General features: G+C 45.1%; 1 protein-coding gene across 1 annotated transcript in view; it reads left to right on the forward strand.

Moving 5' to 3' along the window:
- SCGN (secretagogin, EF-hand calcium binding protein) overlaps window positions 1-10399 on the forward strand; it is a 17006-nt gene extending 6607 nt beyond the window's left edge. Inside the window, exons 5-9 of the mRNA XM_009699405.1 lie at window positions 6100-6155; window positions 7630-7675; window positions 7788-7847; window positions 8731-8799; window positions 10172-10399. Of these exons, the coding sequence (XP_009697707.1) occupies window positions 6100-6155; window positions 7630-7675; window positions 7788-7847; window positions 8731-8799; window positions 10172-10300 (360 nt within the window). The 3' untranslated portion in view covers window positions 10301-10399. The remainder of the gene's footprint in view (window positions 1-6099; window positions 6156-7629; window positions 7676-7787; window positions 7848-8730; window positions 8800-10171) is intronic.
- Window positions 10400-12509: the final 2110 nt, after the last annotated feature.

Here is a 12509-nt window from a genome sequence, read left to right on the forward strand (position 1 = left end):
TAAAATTCTAGAGAGGCAATAATGTAAGGGCAGTGACTAACAATTCAACAAGCATTGGTCATGAATGACAGCATTTGAAAGTTTGGAGACGGAGATGGCTCAGGATGAAATCTTAGCCCTGGAGAAGTCAATATAGAAATCCTCCCAGCTGTAATGATGCCAGAGTTTTGCTGTGCTCATCTGCAAAGGTTCTCCTGGGGATGGAGCTATGTACCCCAAGCTGATGAACCTGCAGCTGACAAGCTGAGGGCTCCTCATCTTCTCCGTGCAAAGGGGAACAGGTTGACTTCTCTCTGAAGATGGTCTGTGTCCAGGAGTATGCCTTGTGGACTACCTTTATTGTATGCTGAGGCATCTCTGCTCCTTCCGTGGCTGTTGCCTGTCCACACTGTGAGGACAAGTCTAGAGGCTCAGCACGGTCCTTCTTTGGCTGTCAAAGCCTATCTGTCTGTCTGTGCTCAGTGCCAATATCAGTCTACTTACGTAGGGAAATAAAAGTCAGAGCGCAGAAAATCCGGGTGATTTAGCCCCTTAACTCCTTACTGGCCAAGCTAACTCACCTGTGTTAATGAAGTCTCTTCTGACCACCAAAGAAACGGTGTAATAGTGGAAAGACAAATATTTATTGTATTGACAAAAGTCTAAGCAGACTCCGTTATGTTTGTTAACACACTGAGAAAACTTCCCAAAGCTCTAGAAATACAACAGGAGTGCAGTATAGCCTAAAAGACTGGTTGCCTATAGGAGCAGTCTTTGTACATCCCTTCTCCTGGTAGTAGTCCATGCTGGCATCCCTCCCAGGTGGTTCTGTAAGGATGCCGTGGCCCCCAAGAGACTGTATCTCCAGTGATGCACCAGCACTGCAATCATCACATCTCCTAACCCCAGCCACCACTATGGGAGCCCCCCATCCCCGGAGAGCTTCCTCCTGGCTTTGGGTGGGTATGATTCCTCTTGTTGCTTTGCTGTGTGGGATAAAGTGAGGACGTACACTGCTGTTGAACACAAAGGAGGGAAATCGGCCTCCTGTGTCCTTTCTACACTTAATCCCGGCAGTGCTGTCACCTCCAGTTTTGCGCCACACTTGCTGTCACATAAGCCAGGGGAAGCAGAAAATCCCATTTAAGCTCAAACTTCATTTCTGAAGATCAAACCCAAACAGAACTCAGGAGCCTGCAGGCTTTTGAAAACCCCAGCAGATAACGCCTTGGTTTTTTAGGAACCAAACCACTTATAAATCCTGCAGTAAATGACTCGCCTAGCTTACACAGACAATCTGGTCGGGCAGACCACTGAGCTGTTGTCAGTGCCCTCCTGTCACTCTACAAAAGCCCTTGTGCCCCCATCCTTCCCAAAGGAAAGAAGCCATAGGCAGTCCTGCAGCTTGGGCACGTGCCTGTCTTTATGTACCATCAATAACTTTTGTACTCACTGGCCAATTTTAGTTACAGTTGTGGGGTATAGAAGCCCCCGATGTATATATTTGTGAGAGCAGGAGGTCAGGCAAGAACCAACTCGTCCCACTGATGCTTTATTACACACAGAGAACCAGAACCAGAGAAGGTTTAAAAGCAGGCTTTAGCGACTCCACTGATTACAAAACTATTTCTTTTGGGTGTTTACTTCTTTCCCTATCTCTGTTACAGAAATTAATTCAGATTTATAATATTAGATTACTCTTCAGAGCACGCGTGTGTTTGTCATATCGTGGTGTTTCAGTGGCCTTCTTTACAACACCGGACTGGGAAAGTAAAGAGATTTCCTTTGCTGAATTCAAAGCCAATGGCAGTTTTGATTTTGCACTTAAAAAAATGAGATGTAACAACTCTTATTTTGCAAACCCAGCTCTTACTTGTGCTCTGTCTGCCTCGGAGTGCATGGACTACCTTCAAACAAACAGAACTAAGACTTCCCTGGTGCGCTGCCATTAAAATGTGAATTAATTTGTGCAAACGCTTTAAAACACGGGGTAGCTTGACAGTAAAATAAATGTATCATTTTATAAAGCATACTGCTAGATGCAACAAAGCTTTTAGTAAAATGGAGTGCTATTTAAACATGCCAGACCTTGTCCTTAACCACATTGAGATGTTTCATATCAGCCTGGCAGCATAAATATACCTTTCAAGAGTGCAAACTGAAAATCCATCAAGTTTAACATATCAAGATGGCGTGTAAGGGCAAAAGTTTAAATTAGAAACAATCTCGTAATGATTTCAAATATCTGCTTCTCCCATGATGTACGCTTCATCACACGAAGTGGGTACCCTCTTGTCATTCTTTGAGTACTTATGTACACAGTTAGCAGATCAGATCAAACATTCGCATGCTTGAAATTTGAAAGTTTAATTAATAAACATTTCCCCAGGCTGTTCCCGAGTAATGCAGCCCAAGATTGCCATGTACTGGGTATGCACGAGCTCCAGTTGTCCAGATAATAGGATTAGGTCTATCTTAATAGCTGTGGTACCTGAACTAATTCAGTGAAGACTAGTCCATCTTCCCTGCATGTTTTCCATCTTTCATGTGGAAGTCACCGGACAAGAATTATCTCGGTCTAGTTCTTCCAGCCAGACTTTTATTTCCTCTCTGTTGATCGGTATGGACAATCAAAATAATATTGCATATGTTTGAAAATTTTATTCGGATATTTGTTACAGAAAAAGGCCAAACAATTTGAAAACACAAAAATTCTCTCTTGGTGTTGCAAAAGCAGAGCTGAGTGAAGGAGGTCAGAGAGCGGAACTGGTTAGCTCTAAGTAGACATGGTCAACCACTGAAAGTTTAATGTTAGGCTCAAAGACAGGGTGAAAATGAAGCAAATTGACTGGGGATGTTGCTTTTCATTAAGCATTCCACTAAGGAAAGTATTATCTCTGCAGTTAAATGTGTTTTAATGGCTCTGCGCTACTGCAGGAATATTGTAAACGGTTCAGAAATGGATAGAGTTGAAAACCACCGACACCACTTCATTGATAATGAAGCAGAAAGACTTTCACATCTAAGCCATCACCTCTAATCTAGCCTGTTTCATTAGGGATGCACAAAGCTCTTCAGCCTCCTGGCTAATTGCAACTTCTGAAACCATGAAAACCTGCTGTACCCACAAAGTAGAGTGGATGCAGGGCAGACGGGACACTCGAAGTCGCAAGACAAGAACAGCTATGCTAGGGTGCTTATTTATTTATTCTGTGGAAAAGGAGGTGAGACTTGAGATGTTTCACTGAAAAAGAGACTCATGGCTTGTCTCAAACAGGCCTAAGTGAAATGAAAAATGGGACCTAAGTCTGCCTCTTGGATTGGGAACCACCAGATCTGTCCTGGAGGTCATGGAGCTGAACTTCTCCCAAAAGCTCTGTGTGTTTGCTTTCCTGAGGCATCACAGAGGGAAAAACATATCTGAATCTGAAGCCTAGGCTGAAACGCTGGCTTTTAGTCTCAAGAGAGTAATTCTGAGATGCACAGAGAATGGGAGAAAATAAAAAAAAAGCTTTCAAGAACTCAGAAATGTGTAGGAGAATCCGGGTGAAGTTCAAAGAGTACTAAAGACAGTAGGTCTTAGTGTGTTTTGGTAAGGACATTGTATCTTTGGCTGAAGAAAAGACTAGTGCCTTCAGCCAGAGCTGCCCTGCCCCGGGCAGCAGAATCCCTGAAAGCTTTGCCTCGTGCATCCCGCCAAACATTGTCCTCTCCCACCACGCCGCTTTATGGTGACTTCCTACAGATCACATGGGTAACTAACGCTCCTTGGTGGCCTAAAAGAAGCGATTTAGAGAGACATTTTCAAAAGCGCTTAAGTTACTGTAAAGCCCAGGGACTACGGTATTGCCTCCACCCAAATGTTGGTACTTTCTCTAGCTGGCTAGATAGGGGTTGTCTCCATAAGCTTCCTTTACGAAGTATTTTTCAGAGTAATAGTGTAAGCTGGACATTGCAAAGCCACCTGTGGTGGAGAGTCTGTACAAGTGACCTGGTAGGGGTATCTCCCTCTCTCCTCACACAACAAACAAAACCAGGTTAGGCACTGATGTCCCATTTGGAGAGAGGCTTTTAAAATCCTATCTGGGATGATTTATTTCTAGAAAGAACTTTAACCATTTCTATTGCCTGCAGAATAATAATTCCTTTATCTGAAAGCTCAGGTTTGCCTCCCTGACGGCAGCAGGAGGCTGTCGTTGCAAGGACATTTCTCATCTCGGTGGCACCAGCAAAGGCAGCTCCTGCTCCCATCCCTTCCTCCAGCCTTGACCTGTTGTGACCCCAGCAGAGACCAGGGAAAAATCCCATATCCCAGTGGGATAACTGATGGGACAGAAGGCAGGATGGAAGAAGTTAGATAAACTGGAAAGGGACAACCTGGACTGAGGCAGCCTGAGAGAAGTCCTGAGGGCAGCTCGGCAGCTTTATTCATCTCTCCAACTCTAGAGCGAAGGAAGATTCTGAAGTCTTTCTTCTCTCATTTAGTGGCTCTGCACAAAGCGCGTGCTTGGCAGAGGCCAGTGAGATGGGAAAGCAGCTTTCCTTGTATCACTGAACACCCGCATGGCTCTCAGGATGTCATTTTTCCAAAGATCTCGATATGGGCCTTCAATCATTCGTGGGAGTTTTATACTGTCTTTCAGCGGGAGGAAAAGTGCACCCATACCGAGTGCTCTTCAAAAATCCCATCCAAACCTCAGTAGTGTAAAACGCTCAGAATAATTAATGGAATAAAATCCTGTTGCAGAATCTTAATCTAAACCCAGTACAATAAACAAATACCATAAACTCGCTATCCTCAGCATAGCTGTCTGCCCTTGATCAAGGGGCAGGGAGGAGGCAGCCCTGACACAATAGGCAAGGTTTCTCTGAGAAATGGCAGCTCTCCAGATATTACCTCTCCTCATGCAAGTGTCAGGCTCTACCCCGGTTTTGCTGCTGGGAGGTACTCAGGACCTGCTGCTGGCTCCCACGTGTTCAGGTTGTGTCATAGCAGATTGAATCATAGAATCATAGAATAATTTAGGTTGGAAAGGACCTTTAAGATCATTGAGTCCAACCGTAAACCTAGCATGGCCAAGACCACCACTAGACCATGTCCCTAAGCACCACATCTACAATGGTCCTCTTCCTCTAAGCCTCCTGAGATGGGGACTGGTATGGGCCTCCTCCAGCAGGTATGCAGTTACACCAAAGATTTGTAGTGACCTGGTTACTTTTAACCACTAAATAAGCAAATTATCAAGGTAAGATTAATGCATATTCCATTCCTGGGAATTTGACAAAAAATGGCAACCCATCTTAGTAAAATATTAATCTCCCCCCCCCCTACAATGTGGAATACACTTTTTCTAGAACTTTGAGCCATGAGTTATTCGGGTATGCAACCCATTAAACCTCTCCACATCTTTCCCTGTAACAGACTCTTTTTTGTGCCTTGCAGAGAAACACAGTACCAAATACAATAAATAAATAAATAATTTCTGGCAGTCACTCATCAAAAAGATCATATTAAGGAAAAGGTAATATTAAGGAAAGGATAAGTTTTGTATTCACACAGATTAACCTCTTGACAGCGGCAGCCTGAACCTCCTTCCCAGTCTTAGCGCTTTCCGACGGCAGGCTTTAAGCCAGGCAAAGCCCAGTGGTTTTAGCGGCATAAAACCCTGACCCGAGTGTCCATCAGAAGCTGACATTTACACCTCAGCCATTTGGTAGCCACAGCAACAGTCAAAGATAAGGATGGAGTTGGGCTGGAAGTGTTCAGAAGTTCCCCTCTTTTTTCAGCTTTCTTTTCAGAAGCCATGGCAAAGCCAGTATTTAGTTTCTTAAGGTGTTTGCTGGAGACCTGTCTTTATCCCTGTGTAAGGTGGGAAGGGAGTGGTGCTGGTATTTGATTGCTTGGGTTGTCGCTGTCAGAAAGCAGGTGGGCTTTGCTATGCCTTTGTGCCGCCCTTGCACTTGGTGCTAGCAGAGGACACCGTGCTGCCTGGGGCTTGGGCAAGCACCCCGGGCAAGCAGAGGTGAGGGCACAGGGCAGAGCAAAATGTATATATTTTTTTTTGTATCTGTGTTCTCTGCAGGGCCCATCTGTTTTATGTCTGTCTTCTTGATTTTTAGATGAAAATCTTTGACAAAAATAAAGATGGACGGCTGGACCTGAATGACCTGGCAAGGTAGGCTTTAATAATTTTGATGGGGTTTGTCAACTCGCAATGGCAGATCCACACAAGGTGATGATCTCCCTCTGGGGTCGAGCGTTTGAATCCTACCCCCTTTCGAATTAAATCAGGTAGTCTGAAGCAGGTATCCCAGGTCTCTAACTCATGGTCCTCATTGCAACAGTCTGAGAACCTAGAGCCGGTGATGGTGAGCAATGCCAGGACCTATTTGTGCATCACCAATATGCTTTGGCATGATCCGTGCTACCTCTGTGATGCTACTCAGGAGGTGACGGAGCAGCCAGTGGCACCATTTCTCCAAAAAAGGGACAGCAATCCCCTTCAGCAGGTTCACAGATGTGTGTTTATTTCCCACCACTGTGCACAGCAGGGATTGCAAAGAATTTTTGCTGATTGAGGAAAAAAGGTGCTGCTGCAAAGGAGTTTGCCAACGGCAATAAGAAAGGATTTGGACAGATGAGGTGAAGATGTTTGTGAATAAAGCTGGGGACTCAGTCATGGGCCTCTGTCTCTTTTCTGTCCTTGATAGCTCAGAGGCTTTTGTATGATTTTCACTGCATACAGGTAGAGACTATGCCTCTGTCTGTAAATGTATGTGCAATGACTGGCTGGGACTTTAAATGTACAGGTACAGTCTTAAAACACCCATTTGGGGGATGAGAGGAGAGAGGTGCTGGTTTGCTGCTGTTACTTTCTGCTTGGGATCATGACAAATGCCAGCACAAAAAACTGCAGTGCATATGGCAAGCCCCTTTGATCACTAGATATATGAAGAGAAACAGAGGCAGAACAGAGAATATCTGAAAAGGGTTGCTGTTGCATTTTTACTCTTAAATATAGTTCCCTGCTGTCCCCTTGCCCCAGGCCAGCTGAATCTCCCCTCTGGTCCGAGCACATTTCTCACCCCCCAGATCCCTCCGTGTGCGGACACAGCTCAGCAGTGTCGCGGGCTCTAAAAACCTCAGGGTTAGCAAAGCAGCTGGAGAGAGAAAAGATTTTATTAGTGCTAGAGGAGAAAGGAGAGGAATTTGGCCAGTGTCGGTGCACAGGCCACTATTACTTTGTCCTTTACTTTTACAACCACCAATTCTCCCTCCAACAGAGAGAGATAAATTACTCTTTCCTTTAATGCAGCAGAGCAATCCAGTTACGAGGAATGATTGTCTGGTAGCTCTGGCTTCGGAGGCTGACAACCTCCATTGCACTGGACCACCAGAAATGCTCGGGGGGAAGCAATGGTGCTAAGAAATGCGTTTGCAGTGAGCCAAAGGGCACCCACCATTGCCCATCAGACAGGGAGGGGGGCATGCGTTCCCCTAACAGCCCTCCGTAAATAACCCAGCAGGCAATTTTCTTTTTTTGAAGGTCTATAATCTAAAATCTCTTTGCTTTACAAACCAGAATGGTTCAGAATAGTTTATGTGCAGATGATAAAGCGTAAGATTGTAATTTAAATCTCTCTGTTCAGGATTCTGGCACTCCAGGAAAATTTCCTTCTTCAGTTTAAAATGGATGTAAGTAGCACTGGTTTTTGATGCATCGATCCCGTCTCTCTCAGCTAAGATAACCTGTGCCCAAACTTGAATCTTTTTTTCTTTTTCATTTGCTTGTCCCCTCTGCATGCAGGCTTGCAGCACAGAAGAAAGGAGGAGAGATTTTGAGAAGATCTTTGCACACTACGATGTTGTGAGTCCCAGGGGCTGTTCCCTTGAGGTCTTTAAAGGACAGAGCTTTAGCATACGCTGCTCAGACTTCTTCATCCTGCTGGGTGCTGTGGGGGTCACTCAGGAGCTGGAGCTGTGCCCGAGCCCACGGGCCAGAGGGGACCAGGCACCAGGCTGGGGGGTACGGTGGGGACAGAGGGGAGTGATGCTCAGAGCCCTCGTGGCAAAGGACCCATTTTGAATTTCTCAGTCGCCACAGCCAGCGCTGCTGCATTAGCAGCATCTCCCTTCAGGAGACACAAGGGATGTAGAGGAGGTGGTGGCTTTAGTTCTTGCACTCTCTGGCAGTTTGGGACCTGCACGACCACCAGTTTGAAAAATAAAACTCCTTTCAGTACTGAATCAAGGGTTATTTAGGGAGTCTGGCCCAGGACAGACATCACGACCTAACTGCCTGTTAGAAATCAGCAATTCAGTGCCACTTCTGACAGTCACACAACTCTCTCAGGGTGGTGACCAGCAAGCCTCACAAAATGGTGGGAGATGTTCCTCCCGTTTGAGGGGAGGTGGTTTGGGAAAAAGGAAGGTATCATAGATATAAGGTAGAAATTCTTCCCTGTGAGGGTGGTGAGGCACTGGAAGAGGTTGCCCAGAGAAGCCTTGAATGCCCCATCCCTGGAAGTGTTCAAGGCCAGGTTGGATGGGGCTTTGAGCAACCTGGTCTGGTGGAAGGTGTCCCTGCCCATAGAACTAGATGATCTTTAAGGTCCCTTCCAACCCAAACCATTCTATGATTCTATGATCTTTATGCTATAAAGCTTGCTGACCGGGTGGACCTGCTGACCAGTAGACATTGTAGTGTTTTTGACTCACTGGAGCATTTTGATGTTTATTCCATCTTTCAGAGTAAAACGGGAGCACTTGAAGGCCCAGAAGTGGATGGGTTTGTCAAAGACATGATGGAACTGGTCAAGGTAGCTTCATGGTTCTTTCTATTTGTTAATACTCTATATGTCTGAGAATACTCTATATGTCTGAGAGGAATACACTTGTTTTGGAAAAGTTCTGTAAATAGAGAGGCTAGTAAGAACAGAGACACAAATTTCGCTTTGATCAGCAGCAGAAATGAATGTCATGGTCTCAGCATATACACTGTAGAGTATTTCACCATATCATAGAAATTCTGCCTGACAAATCAATACAGCCTCACTCAGTAACTGTATTTAAGAAAGATCCATTCTACCTCGTACTCTGAATTAGGCAGATGTTACAGCATCACAAACTGCGTTCATGTGGATCAGTCATCAGAATTTCTTTCTTGTCTTTTCACTGTGGATGTGGTCCTCACCAGAATGACTTCATGGTTCATTAGTTCATCACAGGGCTACACTTGAAAATTACTTGAGGTCTAGCTCTAATCAAGAACACTGTACCCAGTGTGTCACTTCAGTTTCTTATGGACAGCAGAGTCCATCTCCATTCGATTACCTTGAGTTTCCAGATACAGTCCAAGATAGAGCTTTTGATCCAAATATAGTCTGGTCTTTGGCTCTCTCTGAGCCTGAGCTGTTGCATTTCCACATGACGTGACCCGACACAGGGATGCCCGCGCTCCCACGTCCGTTTAGCAGAGAGCAGAGGCTGCAACTGCGTGTGCATGTTATGGCCATGTGGTGTGCAGGGAAGGGTGTGAGGACAGGCAGGAGGATGGATTTGTGCTCTGTGCATGTGCAAAGGAGGGAAGGTTGTACCTTCCCTAAGGACCTTCATCAGCATCGTCCTTGGGCACCACAAGCTGTGCAGCGGAATTTGATCTCCTGAGAAAGTGGGAAGCAGAGGAAAGGGTACAGCATTAAGAGCATACAGAGACAACGTAACCTGTAAAATGTGTCTTTAGCATTTGTTCGATCCACTAAAGGTATTTTTAAGTTGCTGACTAGCCTATAAAATAGTAGCCTGCTGACAGAAATGCCACGTCACTCCTCGTGTAGCAGGAACACGTGATAGGAAACCAGATGAAAGCACAGGTCCAGTAGTGGAGCTATCTGTATTGCACACCTTTCTGCAGACTTTTGTTTGATATGGATCAGATACTGAGGGCCTTGGCCAAGCGCAAAAATCAGGTTGCGTTTCTGTACAGTTACGCGCGGTCTCATACCCCTTCTGTTTTTGCAAGGTGCCCTTTCCCCATTCTCTATTTGCTTCCCCACCACGTATGAGCTGATGTGGGGTCAGGCCGTTTGGTCACCCCTCCTTGGGTGGATTTCCCAGGCCTGCTGCTTTACAGGGTTGGGGAAATACAGAGATATTTTCTCTCTCAGCACTGTTTTTCTCTTTTGCTTGCAGCCCAGCATTAGCGGGGTAGACCTGGACAAGTTCCGCCAGATCCTGCTCAACCACTGCGATGTGAACAAAGATGGGAAAATTCAGAAATCCGAATTGGCTTTGTGTCTCGGGCTTAAAATGAACCCATAGCTGGGAGAATGCTCGTGGTTGTGTTTCCCTTGTAAGGTTTGCCTGCTGCTCCTTGTCGAAGTGTGTCCATGCTGCCGTGCGAGCGGCGGGGAGCAGGGGCACCCCGCTGCCCGGCTGGAGAGCGGCTGCACCGAGATGCGGCAAAGTGGGAGTCGCATGGAGGGGCCTCCCCGCTCCGCCAGTCCCTTTATGGTGTTCGCTTGCCACCGCCGCCATTTGTGGGTCCCCTTAGCAATGCCTCTGCCCACGACCACACCAGCTTCTCAGAAAAAGGGGTTGCTGTTCTTCTCTTGGCCCCGTGAAACGCTGCCCTGCCCATCCCCTAGGATAGGGACAAGCATGTCTTTAAAAGCATCCCATCAGTGCTCTCTGAATGCAACTACTAGGTGTTTTCGGTGGTCGCCTTCTGTGTGTGAAGTCATTACTTTGGTGAGCGTCGCGCTTTGTCTGTACATTTAAAATATTGGATGGATGACAGTGTATTTGTGCAGAAATAAAAAACCAGCAGTTATAGAAATACAGTAACATTGGAGTTTATGTGCTATGTACAGAAAGCCATCTGCTGCCGGCTTGCAAACTGCACACAGTAACCATTTTATGTAAAATGCATCAAATGGCAAGAGGTTTTGTGATGCCTATCAGCTGTGGGGTTTAAATCTGCCAGGCAATGAAATGTGGTAGACCCTTCCCATGGGGAAAACTCACACATGGAAATAATGTCACCCCCAGGATGAAGCTACAGATTAACATCACTTCTGGAGGAAATCTTTCTTCTGATCCAAAATGAAATAATATACACGGTTTCCGTAAACTGGAAAACCAGAAGGATAGAAGCCTAATGACAGCAAAGCTCTTACACATGCTTATTTTTTTAAATCCGTAAGAGTTAGTAAATACTTGTAACCTTTATTGGACTTAAAGCTTGCCATCGTTCCCAGGCCATGAGGGTAATCCTGGAGCCTACTGACAGCAACATCATTTGTGCCATATATTTCCCTATTCCAAAGGCTTTGACTGAATATTCAGAAAGTGCCACACTTACGCTATCGTGCCCAAATAATCCCTTCTTTGTTTCCGAAGAGAAAACTGTGGAGGAAGGGTCACTGGCAAAACTCCCACGCATTTCAGCATTTCTGTCTCCTACAGATGAGAGACCCGGATTTGACACTACAACTGTCTTTCTGGTTATGTTCTTTGCACAAGGCAGTACAATGAAAACACTCCTTTCATACTCAGTTTTATAAAAATTAATCAGAAATTACCTTCAGTCAACACGACTAGAGATGGAGGTGCTGATTCAATAAAGCCCTTAAGAACATACACAACTTTAGGGATATGCTCATTTTCTATTTTCATTGATAGAAGCTCACAGACCGAACAAGTGCTAAGCGCATGTTTAACCCCAGCACGGAACTAGGGCCTTAAACTCCAAAACTGCTTTTTATCACCCTGGCAGCAACACAAATCACAACCACAATAACAGAGCTTTGCAACGGTTCAGAAAAACGATAAACAAGTAATCAGGCCTCAGCAGCAGCTCCCCAAGCCATCAGGGATGCAGTTTTACTCATGGATGCTTGCGTCCGTCTGAGGGAAGAGCTGCGGTCAGGAGCGCAGGACAATGGACAGGAAGCCAGCAGAGAAATCCCACGCACTGCTATTTATCAGAGATGCTTTATCACCATCCGAAACAACTTGTAACAAATTTTTAGCAGCACACATCACCAACCATCATTTCATCATACCTCAAATAGGATGTGACTTACCAGTCTACATAATTATGCCTTTAAGTATATTCTTCTGTTTCTCTATCTTCTTTCAGTCTTCATATAATTCTGATTGTTGTTATTATTTTCTTAAACCACAGTTTCTACTACTTTGGACACGGGAGCAATTTCTGTACCATCCCCTACAATACATTTCCACTCGCCAATGTATGATCTTTATCCTATTTGTATTTCTCAGTGATGGCAGGTCCATTCTGTTTCAGCTCTGCTTAACCCTATGCATATCAGTAGAACTTCTCCTCATTTTTTAAAGTATAAATTCAAGAATATCCTGCCCTACCTCATCAAAAATACAGCAACTTTTAACCTAAAATGAAAATTACTTTTTAAAGACTGTATACAACCACAGCTCTCATTTCAAGAATTATACAAAACTTCCTCTTTATTGAAACCTTATGCTTTTCACCTCCTCTACAACCAAT

This window comes from Cariama cristata, unplaced genomic scaffold (genome assembly GCF_000690535.1).
Source record: "Cariama cristata isolate BGI_N322 unplaced genomic scaffold, ASM69053v1 scaffold1454, whole genome shotgun sequence".
Classification (NCBI taxonomy): Eukaryota; Metazoa; Chordata; class Aves; order Cariamiformes; family Cariamidae; genus Cariama; species Cariama cristata.